This window comes from Aedes albopictus, chromosome 2 (assembly GCF_035046485.1).
Source record: "Aedes albopictus strain Foshan chromosome 2, AalbF5, whole genome shotgun sequence".
NCBI lineage: Eukaryota > Metazoa > Arthropoda > Insecta > Diptera > Culicidae > Aedes > Aedes albopictus.
In genome coordinates, this window is record NC_085137.1 from 122,275,058 (window position 1) to 122,298,033 (window position 22,976).

Below are 22,976 nucleotides of genomic sequence, written 5' to 3' on the forward strand. Positions count from 1 at the left end.
CCACCGGTGCTGAGAGCACGAGATGAGAATCCGCACTTGTTCGGATCGGTTCGGCAACGAAGAGAGCCATCACCGCAGCCGTTGCGTGAGAAAACTCCTACTCTGGCTGGCACCCACTCTCCCACAATTAGCCCAAAAGAAAAACCATCCGAAATGGAAAAACTTTTTGATGTATTCCCCGGCTCCTGCTGGCGCCGGGCGGTGATGGTGTGGCACCGCGGCGGTACGTTGCGTTAGATCGGGCGGGATTGACTCATTAGTTGCGAGGCCCCTTGGGTCGGTTGTCGCGGATGTGTCGGTTAGTTTAGCTTAGAACGTTGCCGAGTGCAGTCCGGTGCTGACTCGCGTCGGGAGTGAAGAAGTCCAGTCAGGTTGGCTCTAGTAGAGCAGTGGAACCAGTCAGTGTCAAAGAGCTGCTAATCCTTCGGCTTTTGGTGGTGGACTTTTGGTGGGGGAAAGCCAGTGTTTCCTGTTTGACCTGCCGCAATTTCCGGGGCGGATAGGTCACAACGCGGGTGTTTCGGTCGAACGGTTCCTAGGGACCACGCTGCGGATTGGCATCCTCATTCCGGTGTTTCAATTCCGGTTGCAGTTTACGGTGTGTTTTATTTGTGCTGCTTCGTTGGGCTGCTGGTGGTTGTCTGCAAAAGGGAGAACACCTTTGGAACAGCTACGGAAGATGCGGGTGCGGGTGCCTTGGTGCTTCAGACTGTGGACTTTTTCGTTTCCATTGAGCTCTGTCGAAGAAAAAAGTGCGTGTTTTTTGGAGGGTGTCCTGAAGAGAGACTCACTGCTGCAGACCAACCGAATTGATTAATATTACTAGTAGCAGTTTGGGAAGATGTTATAGTGTTTAAGAGCTCTATGCCAAGTTCATTAGATACCAGTGGAGGAATTTGCCAAATAAAGCATTACATGAAGAAAATAATTGTGGACAAAACGAAGGATCATATTTAGAATAATTATATGGGCTTCTTGGCCGAGCGGTTAGTGGCGTCAGTCGTTTAGGTGTCTCGTAAGCCTCGGAGTGCGGGTTCGATTCCCGCTCCAGTCGGGGAAAACTTTTCGTAAAACGGAAAACTCTCCACTGCGTGTTATATGTGTTGTCCATTGTCAAATGTTTGTATTGTTTAGTCTGTAGAGGCTGCAAGGTCGAAGACGGTGTAATTGTCTTTATTTATTTTTAATTATGATCCTCATCAGCGAAGCTAGAGAGAAAAGGGGAGTTCAATGCCGTCTATTTAAAACTGGGTCTGTTGATATCCCTTTTTTGACGAACCAGCACAATCGTGCTGTTTTTCAACATTGGTTTTACACATTTTTTTCAATTGTTTTTTCCTCAAAATATGTGATGTAAATAATTTTATGATCGAGTTATTACTCTAACTTGTATTTCTGAGCCTCAGCTTTGATTGGAATTGTTTATAAAAAACGCCTCGATAAGTTAAACAAAAAGTAAACAATCACCCTAGAAGTTGAAAAAAAATTATCTGTCGTATTTTTTATAAATATTTGTTTAATCGAGGTATACAGGAATAAAAATCGATAGAAAAAGTGGTGCTTTGTTGAAAAGCACAAGATTTCTGGGTGGTCAAAGTGGGACCAGCACAATTATGCTGTTCCGTCCCCAAGGCGGTTCAAGTTCCATCGGTAATTGCCTATTCTTAGGCGTTTTATGGTATAGAAGATTGATTTTAATTATTAAATCACTACAAAGTGTTAGTTTGTAAAAACTTAGACGTATAATTTCAACTCAAGGAACACGATATCAGCTTGTACGAGTTTTTTAAGGAACTTTGAATACTTGGGTGAAAAATATTACTCCATATTATCGAAATCATGAATTAGATTGGAACAGAGATTTGCTGTTTTTATTATCTTCTACTTCTATGATTTGAATACCCTGTCAAGCTGATCTAACACTTGGCAGTGATTTAATAATTACAATAATTTTTTTGTACCAAAAACGCCTAAAAGTAGGCAATTTTTTAGCAATTTCTTAGAGAACATCGACCGGCTTGAGGACGGACCAGCACAATTGTGCTGGTCCTAATTTGACCCCAAAAAGTGCATAGGTGGATAAAGTAGCCGAAGTAAAGTAAGTTTTATTCTAGAGGACGGTCAGTTTATAAGAGAAAATTTAAAATAATCATTCTTTTATTGTCCGTCACGAAAGGGATATAGAGATCAAAAAGTGTTATTGATTTGATTGATATAGGAAAGTGGAACCATCTTGGCACGGGTCCTATTTTGGGCACTTTTCTACTATAACTCAGCCAATTTTGAACCAATTGACACAATTTTTGGAACGCGATGAGGTACGTATAGTATCTAGCCGTGTACAAAATTTCAATTCAATTGGTTTTGAATTGACTGAGTTATAGCGAAGAGTGCCCAAAATACCGAACGCTGCCCAAGTGGTCCGCAACCCCAAGTAATATTAAGCTGAATATAGAACGGATCCACACCTTGAATTTTCAAAAGTACAAATCTGAAGAACCAAGTATCGCACTAAGCTGAAAATTTGATCGATTGGTCACCACCTTCGGTTCCTCAGATTTGTGTTTTTGAAAATTCAGTTTTCAAAACCTGAACGTTCTATATTTACCTTAAATCTCATAATATTAACTAGAATTTACTCTTTCGATGTCAGCATCATCTTATACTTTGCTTTTTTAAGAGCAAACTAATAGCAGCGAGCTATTATTTTGAACTTCAAATAATAACTTTAGATGTTCCAGAAATTGACATGTTCTTTTATGACGTTATTCTTAATTGTTTTATCTTTTATATCAATCAAATCAATATCACGTTTTTATCGTCATTACTTCACCTCCACCTTGGATGAAATTTATTTGTACAAAATACATTTTTGGTCGCGCCTTTGGGTAAGTATCCAACAAAATTCCAGAATAAAGTCTTGACAAAGTTTTTGAGAAAAAAAAAACAGATGCGTAGAAATCATTTCACGAATTTCAAGACGACTGCTAACAAAGTATCTTAAGGTGTCTTTAGTATAGGTGTCCAGATACTTTACTGATCCGGAATAACAAACGATAAAAATTTAAACGGAATATCGGCATAGGTTTTTAAAAAACCCGTGGTTTTGAGAACTTCAATAATTTTGATATTACTTCAATTCATGTTAGTGTTGTCAAAAATATAACCTCTTCTCTGAGTACTGTTTTAGCTAATTCTATTTTTGCACATTCCTATTTTATGACTGCCTAAAATGCAGCTAGAATAGCTACAGGAGATAAATTTCTGAAAAACTTCAACATTTTCTGCTCTTCCTGCAACATGTAAGACAACTGAAAAAAGTCATAAATCAGCAATATGTAATACCTCTTTGAAAAAAAAATCTAATGAGCGACAACTAATTGGGATTTATGTCCAAATGTAGCACAGGAACATCCAATTTTTGTTCTATTTGTTAATTTTCTAGAGATATTGATCATGTTTTGTGAATGATTCCTTAACACTCCAAATACCGTGATAAAAAACTCACGCGGAATACCGTGATCAGAAAAAACTTTTACTTTGAGCAGCTCGTTCTCAACCGTCTGTGGTCCGATTCAAAAAATTTTTTCAGGGATCTTCTACCCAACTCTTCTATTTTTGTGTTCTGTAAAGAACATTTTTAAACATTTTTAAAAATCCTCGCTATTTTCGATTAGCGTTCCTAATTTTAAGAGTGATCACGAAAAATTACTAGAAATTGGTATACTTGGCAAAAAGGCATGATAAAGGTAGTAAACTATTTGCGTAGCTATCTTGAACATCCCTAGCTATAAATGATCACGGCTTCCAACCGGCAAGTATTCTAGTGCTCTTGATAAGCGTTCTAGAAGGGTCGAGTCTTCAGCAAAGTGTTTTATAATGATTGGTTCTACACTTTCACGTATTCTATATTGATCTAGATCTGCTGTAACTGATCTAGATAAGTTTAATTATTTACATGGCACTTAAGAATACTCGATATGCATTCTGAAAGGTTGCAGTCTTCGGCAAAGTTCTTTGGATTGGTTAGTTCTTCACGTTGACGTCTTCAGTTTTGAACTAGATCTGCTGTCATTGATCTAGCTAAGTTTTATTTTTTATATAATTTTCTAGAATCCTCGATAGACATCCTATAGAGTTGCAGTCTTCGGCAAAGTTCTCTGGATTAGTTATTACTTCATGTTTTCATCTGGAGTTCTCCTCCATTTGGGAAATTTGTGCCATCGCCATGAACACGAGCCTATTCATCATTTACCTGACGGAGAAGGGAAGGAAAAAGGATAGGACAGGGAAAAGGACAGGGAAGGGAATAGGATCGTCATACACGCAAAAGCGTACCACAATGGGTTCACATAGCATCCTGAAAAGGACACTGTAATTTAACGCATAAGCGTACCACAATGGGCTCAAACAGCGCCCTGAGAAGGGCACTGTGATAACGCATAAAGCGTAAAGAGAGCCTATAGCCGAAGACTACTTTATCAAGAAGACATGGAACTCTATTATTTTCCCATACTAACAGCAAGCGTCACCAACGACACCGCCACCTGTTGAGCTAAGGTGGTACCTTTGTATGAAAGTGTAAGAGTGTATTTGTACGAGTATGAATATTCACACATATGTACTATCATGAAAAGTTCATCCGTGGTGGCGCTGCTAACAGTGACTCCAGCTTTTAAGCAGTGCTGCAAATATTCTTGATAAAATGGTCTTCGCTATAGCTCTTTACCACAGCGGGTCAAGAACAACAGAACGTCCTGAAGATTCAGGTTTCTGAAGTCAGTTTCACTTAATAAGTGTTTTCCGAGTACTCGGGAACGCAATTGCGCAAAAACATATTAAATAATACGAAGTTCCATAATCGGATTCACAGCTATCACAGGCAAATTAATCAGCTTGCTGAATATTCGCCATGTGATAACTGAGTCGGCAGTGGCCAGTCAATGCTTTGACCAGCATGCTGCAATTCTGCTTTGACAGATTTGTTAGATACTTTGCCACCCCTAGAGATGGCTCAGTACAATACAATTTTGTTTGACGACATGATTCCAAACTATTCCAGTATTGTTTGTGCTGAGTGGCAGCCCAGGTGTCAATCTGAAGCTTTACCCAACACTTGGATACCGGAATAGCTGGCTCAGGGCCAATGAAGTCATGTGAAGCTCCAGTGCGAACTAACTCATCAGCCAATTCATTTCCAGCGATGGATGAATGGCCAGCAACCCATACAAGGTGAACAGCGCTTGCTGAATTCTGCTCCTCTATTTGAGTTCGACAAGCGAAATCTATCTTCGACCTGGAGTTGGCTGAAGCAAGTGATTTAATAGCAGCCTGGCTATCTGAACAGAAGTATATTACTTTGCCCATTACGTGCTGCTGAAGTGCTGATTTCACTCCGCACGTAAGAGCAAAGATTTCGGCCTGAAAAACGGTGCAGTGACTACCAATTGAATAAGACTGATGCAGTCTTAGCTCACGAGAATAAACACCAGCACCTGCTCGACCTTCGAGAAGGGAGCCGTCAGTGTAACAGACGATGCCGTCTGAAATACTTCTCTCCAGATAACCAGATGTCCACTCTTCCCGGGAAGGGAATTTCGTGGAAAATGTCCTATATGGAAAATTACAAGCAATGGTAAGATCACTTGGAGCAAGGACAACTTTGTCCCAATTCACCAAAAGTGAAAACAACGAGGTTTGTGTTGAACTGCGGTTCACAGGAGTTTCCTCTAGTAAACCTAGTACCCATAGACGGTAAGTGCAATAAAGTGCTTCTTGTTTGAGATGAATGTGTAGTGGGGCAACGTCAAAGAGAACTTCGAGCGCTTGGTTCTACCCCATTACCCCGAATGCCACTACCCCGAACGCCATTACCCCGAACGCCACTACCCCGAAAGCATGTTTTTAGATGGGTTATTCTGATGATGGGTATTTTATATTTTTATTAATTTAATAACATTACTGACAGCTTTAATACCAGAAGATATCATTGTAAAGAATAACCTTAAAACAAAATAATGGTGATGATTAACCTGGGCTTGTTAGGGGAACATCTGTAAGTAAAAAAGAAAATCGTGTTAAGTACTGTTCCTTTGAATTCCACTAAGAATTTGCATCCTTTGACAGATACGTATTTCGACCTCAACTGTAAGGTCGTCTTCAGTCTTACAGTTGAGGTCGAAATACGTATCTGTCAAAGGATGCAAATTTTTAGTGGAATTCAAAATAATGGAATAATACGTATTAGAGATGATCTTGTTTGAGATAAAGCTGTCAACAAAGGTCCTTCAAATACTGGCTATCGATATTGGCTCATTAGGCCGAAAAGACATTTGGCCAAAGTATCACTAATAAGGGGCTGTCCATAAACCACGTGGTCATTTTTTTTGGGACTTTTCAACCCACCCCCCCCCCCCGCGTGGTCATTGGTCCATACATTTTTTTTTATTTGTCCATACAAAATGGTCATTGGCCGAACCCCCCCAATGACCACGTGGTTTATGGACAGCCCCTAAGTCTACTGACCATTAGGCGAGATCAATTAATACGAATTGCAAAATAGGCCCGGAAAGAACATTTTATAGTTAGAAAAAGAAAAAATCTCTTAATGAGGAATAGACGATTTATTAATAAAACTCAATAACAGTGTATCTTAAAAAAAAACATCCCTTAAATGTGAAAAAATGTGATTGATAGGTTGGCCGCCAATAAGGTCTGCAAGGATATAACTAGAAAGAACAGCATATAAATTTAAGAAGGGCAAATCTCCTATGGGACCATTCATAAACTATGTAGACCGAATTTTGGTCACCTTGGTCCTCTCCCCCCCCTCACAACAATTACACCGTCTTCGGCCAGAGGCCGCATAGACTGTACATTACTAACATTAGACAATGGACAACACGTATAACACTCAGTGGCCCAGTGGAGTATTTTCTGTTTTGACGAAAAGTTTTCCTCGACCAGAGCGGGAATCGAACCCACACTCCGAGGCATGCGAGATACCTAAACGACTGACGCCGCTAACCGCTCGGCCACGAAGTCCACGATTTGTTCATACAAAAATTTGTAAATTTGTATAGTGTTTACATAGTTTATGCACGGCCCCTATACATAAATCTGCAAAGAGCAACATGGCTACCAAACAACTCTGTAACAATATAAGTCGAAAGAACAGCCCAACTTTAAAAGAAGGAAAAACACCAGATGGAATTAATAGAGATATGTCGCCAATCAACACGGTAACGGCGTAACTAGAAAGAACAGCCTATAAATGAAAGAAGGGCAAATCTCATATACAGTAAGCAGCTTTCACTCCCAGTAAACTATATAAGTGCAGCTAGAAGAACAGCTTTTCATGAAAAGAAAAGTTACAGTTTAGTCGCCAGGAAAAAAATAGTTAATTTGGTCCAACGATGCAGGATCCACCTTGCTAAGTGCACTCAACTGAATATCTAAAATCCAGTCCAGTACTACAATCTTGAAAAAATATTCAGAAAACAATTTTAGGGCTTGATGTTCTGGAAACTGATCATCAAAATCAAAAGAAATCTAGTTGCCAGTTTGGCCGCAAGTCAATTCTGAAAAATTTTACTTGAAAGAACAGCCTATTATTCAAAGAAGAACAAATCCGCTATGCAGTTAGTTATTCGTCTGCAAATAAACTACGTAACACTCAAACTCGAAAGAACAGCTTCTGATGAAAAGAAGGAAACATTTTTTATAAAGAAAATAACAGTTTGGCTACCAAACAACTCTGCAATAGTACACGTTCGGAAACTGCAAACTCAAAAGAACAGCCTATTTTTAAAAGAAGGAAAATATTTGAAGAAGTGTAGTTTGATAACCAGCACAATTGTTTGCCACCATTTACAGTCGTGCTTGAGGCCAACCAACTTTTAAAAGAAGGGAAAATTTCAGTTTGAAATACTTGTAGTTTTTATAGCCATAGCTATAAGTTCAAAAGAGCAGCTAGTTTAAAATATGGAATTCATTGCGTTTGCTGCTTTCGTTTTCACGAACCTTACTTTTGCATGAAGCACAACATACGGAAACCTAAGGGAAACGGAACCTATCTTAAACAATGTGCTCCCATTGTCATGCTATCTAAAACGAAGTAAATAAGAGCTGTTTGATTTGTGTTTTATTTTTATATTTTTTTTACTCGTTACAAAAAGAAAACGGAAAAAATCGGTACCTAAATCGTCTGTTTAAGAATAGAATTAACATAGGGGCATAGGATGGAGAAGAGTATTCATACCTACACTAGTTACTGATTACCCTTTTCTAACTTATAACCACCTTCATCAACTTCTAATCGGTCACCACTTTTTTGGTGATCTCCTGAACGATTCGGGGTAATGGCCCTTTCGGGGTAGTGGCTTTCGGGGTAATGGCTTTCGGGGAAATGGCTTTCGGGGTAATAACCCATTCGGGGTAATGGCTTTCGGGGTAGTGGCGTTCGGGGTAATGGCGTTCGGGGTAATGGGGTGGAGCCCCATCTGATATACTTGGGTTTTAGACCCCAAGTTGTACCAAAGGTACGCCAGCATTTTTTTGCATTATAAGGGGTGATTATGTGCTAGTAATCGCTTACATCGCTATAGGGATTATCTAGATCTACTGATGCTTATTAACAGCACTAACACTGCCGTTCTACGCAAATTTGTCCCATGTTGTATGGGAATGCCAGACACCATGGGACAGTGGTGCGTAGAACGGCAGTACAGCTCCTACAGAAAATGTTGTCTTCAACTTATATGTTAGTTGTTAGCAGGCCCTATAGCGACAGAAAAGTGTCCATTGCATGTAATCCACGAGGATGTGTTTTTTTTTTAGAAAGCTAAACAGAATTTGAACCTATTTTAATGCACCATTTTATTTGCATCAACTTAATATTTTTACGGTTAAGATCTTCAAGTGATATAAATGTGTTGGTCATCTGCTTTTATGAAACGTAACCCTCTAAGAAAATCCATAGATAAATGACCCAGATGTGACTGTACCGAGTTGAAGTATTGGTCTATGTTCAACAGTTTTTCTTCATCGTTTAGTGCAGTAAGAAAATAATAGTTCCAAAACATTCACGTACCATCGATTGCTCAGCTGAAGGTCAGCTGCAGTGAGTTCTATTCCGCTCAAAAAATGGACGTCCTCGTTCCGAAGAAAACAGCAGTTCCACAAACCGAAAACATCGTACAGAGCGACAACCACCACCGCCAGCAGCTCAGCAAACGAAGTTTTCTTTTCACGTTTCACCTTCTGTCTCTCGCAATAATGCTACACACATGACGTACATACCTATTCTCAATCCACCTACCATCCAAATATAACACGTTCTTATTTTCTGTTTCCCTTCCTCTTTTGCAGTTTCTATTAATGGATTTCCAGTGGTGAACAAGTGACGACAAAAAATCGGATAAAATGAATAAATTTTATGCGATTTTTATGCTAATCATTCTGATCGCCCTCACAGTTGAGCCGGGTTTGTGAACTTTCAACTTTTGACTTCTGTAGTTAGTTACTAAACCATTCACCCTCACCCAAGTACCTACATATTGAGACACATTATTGACACAGCTAGACCGATGCACATTAAATTCGATTGATTTGGTATGATCATAATGGACATGAATAGGCTAAAGCAATTTCTTCCGAGTGTTTATATGAATTTTTAGTCAATGTAGTTTTTCAATCGCATTTGATGTGCACCGGTCTTGCTCCATTCTCACATGAAACTTCATTGCCATCTCCGTCGCAATCATTCTATGCGTTGCCAAGTCGTGCATGAGCTGACGTACATCCCATGCTCCCAGCAACTCCGAGGAATTTGCTGGAATAACTACTGTGCCAGGTCTTTGTGGCACTCCCAACTTAGGAAAGAAAGTAAGTTTAAAGAAGTGGGTATCATGATAACGTGCCAACAGAACTAACGAGAAAGTGCAAGAAGTGCGGCGAAGGGGCCACAAAGCGCAGCTGAAATTCGATTTTATGTTACATAAACTCGATGTGCGCGGATGTAAAGTTTACAACAACCGACAACGTCGGAAGCGACAACGACGATGACGATGGCGATGGATCGGATCGCAGCTGGATTGGTAATTGGTTGGCTTTCTCCGCGGCACTCCTGGTTGAACACCACCAGGACCTCGATGTATACATACACAGTGGTTGGGCAATTCCATACAAAAATGAAAACTGGATTAATTTGCATCATGACTAGGATGAAACATTTCTGGTAAGTATACATTTGAACTTGATGATCGCAAATCGACCAAACATATCGAAATACACCACAGTTACTAGAACTGGAACTGGAAGTTGGATTAATACTATCACTTGCTTCTCTCGTGGCACATATACGAGATCATAAAGATTGCATACTTACATGATGCCAAGCTAAAGTTTTCCACTAAAGTTCTTCATGTAACCTTGCATGCAATGTTGAATAGACTTTATAATTGGATGCGTCTGATGTATAGCAAATTGTTATTGTTTACATTTTACTCAGTGACGGAGATCATCCCCATCATCTACACGCAGAACTCGATGTAGACAGAGAAACGAGTAACTTTCACGCAGCGAGCGAAAAGACAAAAAAATTTTCACGCAGATTTGTGTAACACCGGATCAGCACAGTTGTGTTGATCCAGTCATACACAAATCTGCGTGAAAAATCCTTTGTCTTTTTGCTCGCTGCGTGAAAGTTACTCGTGCGCTGTGTTGTTTCATTTAAGGGTGTAGTGAAATGTTTTTCTCAACAAAAGCTAAATAAACAGGAGAGCGAAGAGGAAATAGAAAGATCACATTCTGTGACCCTCTCTTCAAGTCAAAGTCGGCTGTGACCAAACAGCTGCTAGTTACACCTCAAAAAATTCCTCAAACTTATTGAAACTTCTATGAAACCTTCCTTATTGCTTTCTTGAACCTTAGGAAACCATTACCAATCCCCCTTGAAATCTACTGATATAACCTGAAACACCTTAACATGCCTTAAACGCCTTGACATTTCTATTGATATACCTAAAACGCTTCTGGAAGCCTCCTGAAATCCCAGAAAACCACTGTGAAATCTTCTGAAACCCCAATAAACATGGGAAACTCTAGAAATGTCTTGAAACGCCTCTTGGAACACCTTGAAGTATTTTTGGTAGCCATCTGAAATCCTTAAAACTTGACGAAATCCCACTGAAAGCTAGAAAAAACACTTGCCCTTCTTTAAGCGACTTGAAATTCTCTTAGAAGCCCACCAGAATATCTCGAAAACTGTGTAAAACCTTTAAAAAATCCTTAGCCACGAAATGTCTTGAAATACCTATGGAATGTTCCTGAAACCTCCTTAAAAGCTTCCTGAAACTTCAGGATACTACAACCAAACCCCCTTGAAATCCACTTAAACGACATGAAACACCATAACACGCCTTAAAATGCCTTCATAATTCTATTATGAAGAGTTTCTCTTACCTTGAAACTCTTCCCGAGCAGAAGAAAATAACAAGTGAATAACATATCAAGGTATTTATCTTAAATACTATCATACCTTGATATGCTCTTCATTAGGTGGTAATAAGAGGTAAAATAACAAAAACGAATACCAAAATTTTGTATAAATAACACCTAGAAAATAACAGGCCTTGTTATTCCAATAATGAATGCATACTTTAAATTTCAAGTGCTACATTTGTTATTCCAAAGTTATTGAATAACAAACTAATAACATTTATTGTTATTAAATGTTGCATTTGTTCAATGACTTAATGATGTAATAGCAAATCTTGTTCTTTGGTTATTTTCACTGCTAAACCAACAAATACTACATCAATACCTACCAAACTTTGCTCAAATGCCTCCAATTGTTATTGTGATGATCTCATATCATTTCGTAGATTAACACAGCAATAACAATTTTAGGTATTACAGCACATGTTGCTTCGCATGGTACTTGTAAGGTATGCCCCTCTGCTCGGGTTCTGGAAGCCCTCTGAAACCCAAGAAAACTAATGTGAAATCTACTGAAACACACAACCAGAAACAATCCCCCCACCACCCCACAAAATCGTTGGAAATGTATTGAAAAGTATAGAAACGCATAGGGGCGCTGAATATCCTTCAAACCCTACTGAATTCTTTGAAACCCTACTGAAAACTTTGAATGACCCCTTAAACTCCCTTCAACCATCTGAAACGTCTTGAAACGTCTTGAAAGCTCTCTGAAACAACCCGGAAGCATCCTAAATCCTCCAAAGACCATTTATTAAACCCCCAAAAACACCGTGATACGACCTGAATCCTCTGAAACACCTTGAAATGTCTTGAAATCCCCTGAAACTTTCTTCAAAGATCCATAAAACCTCTTAATCCCACGAAAATCCCCTTTAAATCTCTCATGGAACCTCATAAGGCATCCTTGGAACCCTCTTGGAAGTTCTCCAGAACTATTCCGAAATCATCCTGAAACTTGAAATTACAAACCTGGCACATTTGTAACAGATAATTATAATTGTATGAATACTGGAGTGAACCGTTCACCAATTAGTAATAATCTGTCAACATAAGGATGAAGACTATCTTAAGGACAAGGCTGCTGAAGTACACTGGAACCTCTTTTTATACACATGGATAGGGTGCACACATTAAAAATGTGCATACATTGAAAAAAAAAAAGGTATAAAAACAGGGAAAAATTATGCATGTATTAAGTTTGGGCTTCACGAGAACTGTATTGCTTGCTCCTGGGAATTTGAGATGGGGCTAGGGGGGTTTCCTGAAAGTCTCCAGAGAATCCAAAGAAGTGAGTTCCAAGAGGCTACAGGAGCGTTTCAGGGGGTTGTTTCAGGGGATCTCAGGAGCCTTTGAAGGGTGTTACAAGGGGTTTGAGGGGTATTTCAAGGCATTTCAGGATCATTTCAGAAAGTTTCAGGAACATTTTAAGGGCGTTCCTAGAGGTTGAATTGTTTATTTGATTGGGCAATTTTGTGGGCACGCAAATTAGGGAATCATCCCAAATGTGGAAATTCGTCGTTTTTCACGCTTTTCTTTCGACAATAGCAGCTGTTCTTGGGCTTAACCTGTTCAATTTTAGTTCTAGATTGCTTGTATCTAACGAAAACCTCCACAATATGATGAAATCGTGTGAAGGCGTTTTGCCCGCAGTTCCCCTAACGCACCTGAGAAACGCCTCCGCAACGCCTCTGAAACCAGCCTAAAAATGCTATGAAATTTCCTGAATTGCCTACGACATAGCAACACAACACCCCCCCCCCCCCCCCCACAGACAACCAGGAATCGCATAAGGATGCACGCTGTACATCGTATAAAGTACTATTTTAAGTCACTATCGCATATATGTACGGCTGAGGGGCAATTTTCATCGCATATGATGTTATTTTTTGAACTTACTGCGATGTATCTGGTAAAAAATCATATAAGAGTGCAAATTACCTTTTATAATGCATGATTACATCGTAGTAGACGACATTCCGATGTTTTGTTTCGACGAACTTTGCTTATTCGCAAAAGCGTTCGAGTGAACTCGCAAAGTGTCAATTGAGTTCGCATAATTGCGTACTGCGATGATTATACGACTTCGCTTGGTGCTTTTCTAATTATGTCAGTTTAACTCGCATTGGTGTACAAAATTAATCGCATAAAAGTGAAAATAAAGTCGTTCAAATGTACATACAAACTCGCATAAGCTAGAATCGTTAACGTTGGCATATTGCGATGTGATATGTGATAACAATGAAATAGATGCTGTTGGAGTGCCAAAAAGCTAAAAGAAAGTGAAAAGTCATCATTATGGTTAAAAAACTAGTAACAAAGTCAACATTTTTGTTTTGTTGACCTGATAATTAACAACTGGTGGTGCAAGCAAGAGAGGAGCAGTGGTAACTGTGCGGGAAATCATACTACGTCTTTTTGATTTCCAAAGGAGCCTGCCGAACACGTACAGCGCACGGAAACCAAGTGCATACCAACAAGCACTGAGGTGAGTTAGAATGTCATGACATTTAATCAGTGTGTTTCATAAGTAGTGTTTGGTGCGAAGTGTGAAGTGCGGCTCGATATTCCAAAGGTTATTAGTTCGATACTTAGGTGACAAGATTTTTTTATTTTGGATATTTTAGGTCGCATAAGGTGCTATATTACGTCGCAATAGTGCATACCGTACATCGCATAAGATATCGCTTCAAGTCATATAGCGTCATTATTTTCCCGTCAATGCACGTATAGCGCCTCCACTTTTGTACGCATAAGGCACTTTTACTGCATCTTATGCGATGTAACTTTACCGTATAAAAGTACGTATAACATGAACATAAACTTCATTATGCGTGCAAATTGGTTGTCTGGGCCCCCACCCCCAACTGGAACGCACGTGAGATCAACGGAAACCCCTGAAAACAAATTTGAAACGCCTTCAAAGCCTGTTAAAAATCCTTTGAATTCCCTGCAATGCTTTGGAAAACTCCGTCAGATCCCCGAAAATCCCCCTGAGATCTTCTGGTACCCCGCTGAAACCCTTTGGGATCCCCTGAAATGCCTCTGTAACCATCTTTTGGTCTCCCCTACAAATGCCCCCGGCCGCAGTTGCAATCGCAGTTACCGTCATTATTAATTTTATTTATGTACAATATTGGTCCTGATGAGCTATCCTTTTTTATGCAGGGCATAAAAAATGTGCATAAATTCAAAGAGCATAAAAATAACATGTAACAGGGGTCCGTGGCGCAGTGGTCACACGTTCCCTGCATAAGTTGATGGTCATGGGTTCAATCCCAGCCCCGGCTCTTGCAATTTTCCGTCAGTTGCTCTTCCACCCACCCCCCCACCACCCCCGAGAGCGGCTAGCAATAATCCTCTTCTGAGCTAAAACCTCAAACGGACTTGAAAAAGGAACAAGTGCCACACATGAGTCCATTATCGAGCTCATCCTCTACCATGGACAGAGTAGGCAGCACATAAGCAACCAGTTCGGTATAGTAGAATTAGAATAGAATACATTTAGGCGCTGTAGAATGTGTAACTGCAGCTGTCATTCACGCAATCGTTCACGTTGTGCCCACATGGACAATGCACTATGGGGCGGCTCCATACAAACAGGTGGCCAACAATATTTTCGCGTCATTTTTATAATGTCTTGCTCCTATTCGTAGGGTTTATGCCTGAAAAATATGAAAAACATGTTGAACAGGTTGTTTCAACACGACAGTTTCAAACAGCATGAGATTACAAGGGCATTGCATACTTTTAGGCATTTAAGGTTTTCTGTTTCTATTTACAAAATGGATTCCAATTCGTAAAACACGTTTTGCTAAGAGATCCAAGACCAGATTCAGACTGCACTATGATTGATCTACCGATAAAAGTGGCCATGACGACCAAATGTTTCTTCAGAGGAATTTAATGGACAATAGGGTGATTTTATGTAGCAATATCTCAATCATCGCCGACAACATGATTGGAATTGCAGAATAGCAGCTAGTAGCAGCCAAATTTGATTTCAATGCCTCCCAGGGATCCTAAACAAAGACATAGAAGTAGTCCCGAAGCGAAACTCAGCGAAACTTTTATTGTATGGAACGGTTTGTATGGGAAAAAAATAATTTTTTGATGTTGCATCATTTAATAGTTTTACAATCAACATTTCTACGTCTGATACGTCATTCGAAAGGTTTATAAGCAAGCTTTTAGAAACTACTTTAAAAGTTTGACATTTTTCATTTAAGCCGAAAATATGCTAAGTTGAACATTTCATTAATTTTACCAAAAATTGGCAATGGTCTCATTCTGCTGCCAATATCTCGATAAGTATAGAAATTAGCAAACTAATATTCTAGGGTTGATTGGTTCAAGTGGTCTACTTCCAACTACTGAACCTGAATCTCAAATTGAATAAAGTCAATTTTCGATTTTTGGCCGCCTGAATCCCCTTAGTGCAATGGAGCTGTTAATAAGGTTAAGCAGTAAAGAATAAAAAAAAAAAACATGATGCGCCGCCAATTATCGCATACAGTCAGGGCACCCTGGACCGTCTCAATCACGAAAATATGTGGGGAGCCCTCAGGCGCAGTGTGGTCTTTGATAAAATCATCGGCCTCATTGAAGCACAGTACAGGGCATTTTCGTGCAAGGTACTGCAGAACGGTGTCTAGTCCGATCCCATCCGGGTCTTTACTGGAGTGAGATGAGAATGTATACTATCTCCGCTACTGTTCCTCATCTGAATCGACGAAATCCTGGTACACTGAAATAAATTTTGTTGGTGAGACTACCGATTCCATAGTAAAATTACTAACCGTACCTATGATTCTCAACCGACAACAATTTCCAGTTAATTCTACTATAACACTGTCAACTTGACTAGCAGTGCAGTTAACATTACTAAAAATATCTTAATTTAACAAACGAGCATTGTATTTTTAACCACACTGTGTTGTAAAATGCGTGTCCAGGAAAAATTAACAATATTTTGTTGTTGAGACGACTACGCTTTTAGTTGAATTTACTACAATGAATTGTAATTTCAGGCATATTTCAGTTACCTTAACACAGCGTTTCTCAAACTATGGGTCACGACCCACTGGTGGGTCGCGGGCTGATGTTAGTGGGTCGCGAAGGTTTGTAATAAATATCTACCTTAACTTTCTTAGCTTATGTCAGAGAAACTAACAAAAACTCTTAGTTTTCCCCTTAATTTTCCCAAACTTCTGTATTATGAGTTATAGTCCGAAGCATACAGAACGCTGTAGCTATTCTTCATTCTAGAATCGATTCTAGAACGATGAAATTTATTATCAGGATGTTTAGGATTCCAGTAAACTTAAGAATCTCTTCAAATTGTCTGTCCTGAAAATGAGTTTTTGCAACTTGGCACTATAATATTGCATTTTATACTTGCCGTTTTAGTGTAACTCTGGCCTACTTTTCCTTACTATAGAAAGTAGTTGCATTATGATTCATAATGCAACTCATTTGGGTTGCGTTATGAATCATAATGCAATTGTGTGGGCAACAACCTGTGTTTCCACGTCATGAGCTTGAAAAACTGTGACGGTTATAGCACAGCTTACTTGATTTAAGTTTTGCGTCTAGCTTGATGGAACACGTGGGTGATCTCGTACAACCACCTGGAAGCATGATGAGTAGGTTGTCCCAAAATTGCACATAGTCAAAAAGTTTGGGGGGCTCACTCTGCAAATGATAGCTAAGGGTGTTAGAAACAAACTTTTGTATGACGGCAACTTTCAGAAATGACGTTTAGAGGTCGCCCCAGCGAGATTTTTGAAAAATGGTCATTTTTCGTAATAAATTTCATACAAATATTTTTTACCGTATAAAAATTGGCAATACCCACTATTTTTATATTTTTTACAGCTTGATATGGATCCAAACTTCTTAGAAAAAATAATTAACGACATGTTTTGCAGGTAACTTTTTGATTCTGATTTTTTGAAGTTACTAAAATTTGTCATTTTTTGATGTACTGTGCATTTTACCCATCATAAAAAGTATCTGAACCTAATGCTAATTTAAAACAATTTCCATAAAAAGATAGGAAATTTTATGAGGAAAAACTTTGCCGAAGACAGCATTGCGTTTTTTCTATCCGTTTTAGAGTTATTTACGATTTACTATTTGGTGAAATTTGAATTTTTAGGTATTTTTCTAAAAATGTCACATAAGAGCTTCTTAAAAACACATACAAAGTTAAAAATCACGTATGCTCAACAAGGTTTTTGCAACTATTAAGTTGGATTAGTGCTTGAATCGAGATATCAAAAATCTAGCAGAAAATTACTGAATTTAGATAACAAACCATCGAACGGTTATGTCTACCAAAGCATATGTATATTTTTAAGAACTTCGGTAAAGCTAAACTTTGAATAAAATATTACTGAATATAAACATTTTTTCCAAAATCAGAACCTAAGTGACCCCTATGGAATAAGTAAAATAAATGTGTATGAAGGATTAAAACTGAAGATATAAATGTTTGTAAGGACTTATCTAATTATCCAGCAGTACTATAATTCTTAAAATTCTCGCCATAAATATGGCGTGCTGCCCAATCTGATCAATGTACTCAAAAGTTATACACGAGAAAACACGATAAAAACACGTGATTTTAAGTGACAACGCATTGTGCCTGCATTTGAAAGAAAATTCAAAGACGTTTGGGAAATTTAATGTTTTCTTGATTTCTAAAATGTGTAACAAAATTCTTAAAAATCTATGCAGTTCCGTATATTACATGAAACCGGAATGGTTCAACTTTTATGAGAAACGTACTAACTTATCTCAATTTCTTAGGACACAAGGTTTACGGAAGCAAATTTATTTGGCATTTAAACCTTATTTTGACTATTTTCAGAAAACGAAAACAACACTGTAAATTAAAAAAAAAAGCTTGGAATGTCTTGAACACTTTCGGTACAAAAACAACGAAAGCGAGAAAAAGGATTTAAAAAACTGTCCCAACCCAATTTTGACTTTTTCTTGTGGAAAAAGTTACTGGTGGGTCGCCAAATTCTACTAAAATCCAAAGTGGGTCGCAAACTAGAAAAGTTTGAGAACCCCAGGATGATGGATATTTTTCAACTCGGTCTTCCAACTCACGAGTAGGTTTGACTTTTGTCTTCAAAGTTGCAGCACCTACCTATTCATTAGTTTTTATATTTGACTGCAATATTGAAAAGTCCTAATTTTTCTAGAGCATCATTTGCCATATAGCCAATATGTATAGTAGGATATGTATGTAAACTTCCGAACTACCTGTGTGTGTGTGACAAATATAAAAAAAAACTATCAATTTTCGCGATGGTCGCAAAATTGCCAATTTTAATTAAACTTACACTTTCTGCAAGAGATGTAGATCTACGACATGGTTCACGATTTATTGTGGAACAACCTGCTGGATGTCTCAGCAATATCGCCAAGTGATAGATTGCGTTGGCTTTACCTACTCGCATTGTACGCGCTGCTGTTTCCCACCGGCGACGACGACGACGACAACATAGCTCATGGAGGATTTGTGTGCCCGCCTGCCATAACCAACTGAAGGAAGTAGGCCACCAAGCAAGAAGACGGATACCGCAAGGATAACGTCGTCGTCGCCGTTTCGTCGGTGGAGCACACCTAGTGAAGCGAGACGTGCTCTTTGGCTTATGTTCCATCCAGTAGGTAGCTACGTAGGTAATTGCTGCCTGCCCGCGGAAAGTGCAGCCGGGAGAAAACGCGCGCGCACACGATATGAACCTTATTCCCAGGAGGAATAATCGAACGGTCGTCCGTAAGATTTTCTAAATTGCTTCTCCTTTGCAAATCTATTGATGCTTTCCTTTTGCTCGGCGATGGAAAGAAGAATGAGGATAAGGTGGTGGGGTACGATGGATAAGTCCGAAGGTTGGGAATATTTGTATAGGCCAAGCGGAAATGATGGAAATTTATCAGTCTAAATGAGATCCGTCAGATTTTATATGATCCTGTGAATAGAGCTGCACATAATTATGATGAAAAATTTGAAGATTTAAGCCTGATTGAAGAGGAAAATTTGAATCTCTCTTTTTTAATATGAGGATTTGAAATTGGTTCCTGTCTTCAAGAACGATCTGAGTTATCATTACTTTTAATTGAAAAATGAAGGTAAAATTTTGTGATAGATTATTATGATAGTGGAGATTATTTTAACACCAAATAAAGTTTGTACAGGAAAACATTGTACATATTCCAAAACTTGTTTCGTTTGCATCATAATCTTGTCTGACACCATAAACGAAACAAATTGAACTCGAGTTCACCAGGTCTCGGTAAGTTTCATAAGGATTACCCCATTTCCCTGCCGCCGTCAGATAATCCATTTCATGTGTATACGATTGTCATGAATAATGCGGTCAGTGTAAACCTCTCTGTCACCAGCTGAGCCTTATAATCACCACCAACTGATTACCATAGCAAACCCACTCGTCAAATATTCATTCGATATTGGCAAGATTAGTGTATCAACAAGTGCATCATTACCGTGCTGCTAGCAGCTGCTGGTTTGTTCTGGGGTGGGAAATTTATGCACGGCTCTCCTCGCGTTCCCTCCACACAAATGTGTTCAATGTGCATGTAATCTGCCTACAGAATCAACACTTAATTGCACACGGTTGTTGATTCAGGAATAAATGTGATGTATGATTTCTTTAAATTATGCTTAATTCATATACCAGCTATACGTGACCAACAAAAACTCTTTCTCTATTCACAGTAGGGGATAACGGTGCAAAATGCTTCATTTGCTGAAATGTAAGCTTTAGAAATTCTTCTAGTAATTCCATTAGAAAATCTTTCGAGACATTTTTTAAGGATTCCTTTCGAAATTCTCTCAAAGACTTCCCTAAATCTTCCGGAGATTCCTAACTTTTTCAAAGAATTCACCAGAGATTTCTTTCAGAAATTCTTCCACGGATTCCTTTTGGAAGTTTCTTTAGTACATCTTCCATGGATTTCTTTAGAATTTTCTCCAGAATTTCCTTTCGAAGTTTCAAGAAAAATTACTCCAGAAACTTCCTCAGAAATTCTTCCACCATTTCTTTCAGAAATCCGTACAAGAATTCATTCAGGAAATCATCTACGAATTCCTTAAATCAAACCTTTTGAATGTCTTAGAAATTTCTTCAAGTTTTTTTTTAGGAAAATTTTGTGCATTCGCCTTCAGAAATTCTCCCAAAGTATCCTTCAAAAATTCTTAAAAAAATTATTTGAGAAATTTCTCTGCAGTTTCTAGAGGAATAACTCATTGTTATTCTTCCACGAGTTTGTCCTATGGTTCCTTTACGAAATTCTCTTTGAATTCCTTTCAAAGTTGTTCCATAAATTGTTTCAAAAAGTTTTCTTCACAAATTCTACGAGGATACTTTAAGATAATTCTTCAGGGATTTTTTTTTAGATATTTACTAAAATGTTTTTCCAGAAATTTCACCAAGGAATTGTTTCAGAAATTCTTCCTTGGATAATTTTAGAAATTCTTCTATGGATTTGTTTAGAGAATATTAAGGATTTTTTTGCCAGGGATTCCTTAAGATTGTTTTAAAGGGAAACCTTCAGAAATTCCTTCAAGGACTTGTTCTTTGATTCTTCCAGTGATTCCTTATCAAATTCGTACTGGTATTCCTTCAATAAGTCTTCTAGATGTTTATTCTATAATTGATTTTATTCAAAATTCCCGCAGAAGTTTTTGTGTCCAGGAATTTCTACAGGAATTCTCCCACAGGTTCTTGCATGATTGCTTTCAGTAATTCAGCCAGGTATTCCTCCAGAAGGTTCAGCAGAGGTTTATGCAGGGATTGATTTATAATTTCTTCCAAATATTTCGCCATATATATCTAGGAGATAATTTCTCTGAAATTTCCTCTAAGGATAATTCTAAGATTTTTTCCACGGATTATCTCTCCGAAATTTCTATAAACATAGCTTCTAGATACATCAATCTGAAAATGTTTAAAAATCATACAGAGATTCTTTCGGAAATAATTCCAAATCGCACAGAAAACCTTAAAAAATCGTAAAATCTATGAAGGAATCAAAAAAATCGTCGGTACCTTTGGAAATTTCTAAATGAAATTCTTGTTTCTAATTCAATTTCCGAAAAGATAAGTACAAAAACCCTAAGAATGATCCTGAAGCAAACCCTACAGAAACAACAAAAAACTTCTGGAGAAAATCTTTAGAGAACAACTGAAAAAAATAAATAAAAAGAAAGGTCTTTTCAAGGAATTTTTGAAAGAACACCCGGAAGAACTGAAGAACCCTTTGTAGGAATTTATATAAGAATTTCCTAAAATTGTTATGTAAATCGCAAAGTAAGATATTCTAGAGGTATTGCTGGGATAATCTTTAAAGGACTTTTTGAACAGAATCCCTGAAGAATTTTCCGAAAAAAAAAATCCCTAGCAATTCCAGGAGGCATAGCTGGAGAAACTTCTGAAGAAGCCCTTAAATAATTTACTGAAGAACCTCTTGAGAATATTCTGAAATAATTTGCATATCTCTGTTAAAAATGTCTTCTGGTGTTGCATCTTTTGAATAAAACTTTGGAGGAAATCTTGGAGAGAACCATTGCGAAATTCCTAGATTCTTGAAACGCTAAGGAGTCACTTCCTCTTCTCGGAGTTAAGCAGTTCGGTACGCAGATAAGGCCTCAACTTCACCACATACAGTGAAGATCAAACCTGTTATGGTCGTCATGTATAAAACTTGTTATGGTCGCCAAGTAATGTTTAGATGGCTCTTGGTCATGCTGCATTTCAAAAGGAAATAAAATATTTCAAATGACACATAGCCTATTTATAAACTGTTGGCGAACTTGGCTGTTCGAGCCCGTATGAAGTTGATCATCAATATTAACTTCTTTTCTCGATCAGCCTAGATAGCTGTGTAGTGTCGGTAGCGATAATCTCAATTGGCTAAGAATAACACTACGGACCGCCTGTTCCGGTGGTAAGAATCCACCAACAGGTGACCCCTAATTCATGGTGTGATGCGGCTTTATGCTTACCGTGCCTAGGAATGAATGGTTAGGGGGGTCTTATAAAAACCTAATCGCAAACGGAGCCTGTGGAGTACCAGGGCACCCTCCACAGTATTTGCCCTTACTGTGCTAACCGGAGCAATAGCGCGGTGGACCTTGTGTTTCTCCGAGACAATCAGCTGCCCTTCTTCAATCTCATACTTGAGGCTGAATAAGGGCGGGATTATGAAGATGTTATTAATTAGTTTAAATTTTCACCTATATGGTTTCGCATTATGCGTTTTACACAGTGTATTCTGTGAATCCTCGCCTTTGGCGCACTCAAATCGATACCGATCTGGCTTTATTGTTGCTGTTCTTATTTGTGCTGTGATTGTTAAGAGTTTAATCCTGCCTAGTTTGGGTAGTGGCTACGGTTAGGATAGCTCAGATCAATCTTCAGCACAAAAGAACAGCAACGATC

General features: G+C 38.5%; 1 protein-coding gene across 1 annotated transcript in view; it reads left to right on the forward strand.

Moving 5' to 3' along the window:
- The first annotated feature begins 211 nt into the window (after nt 1-211).
- The window catches only part of LOC109415253 (uncharacterized), a 90,235-nt gene continuing 67,470 nt past the window's right edge, over nt 212-22,976 (forward strand). The window contains exons 1-2 of the mRNA XM_029853173.2: nt 212-598; nt 9,370-9,484. Coding sequence (XP_029709033.2) covers nt 9,424-9,484 — 61 coding nt within the window. The 5' untranslated portion in view covers nt 212-598; nt 9,370-9,423. The remainder of the gene's footprint in view (nt 599-9,369; nt 9,485-22,976) is intronic.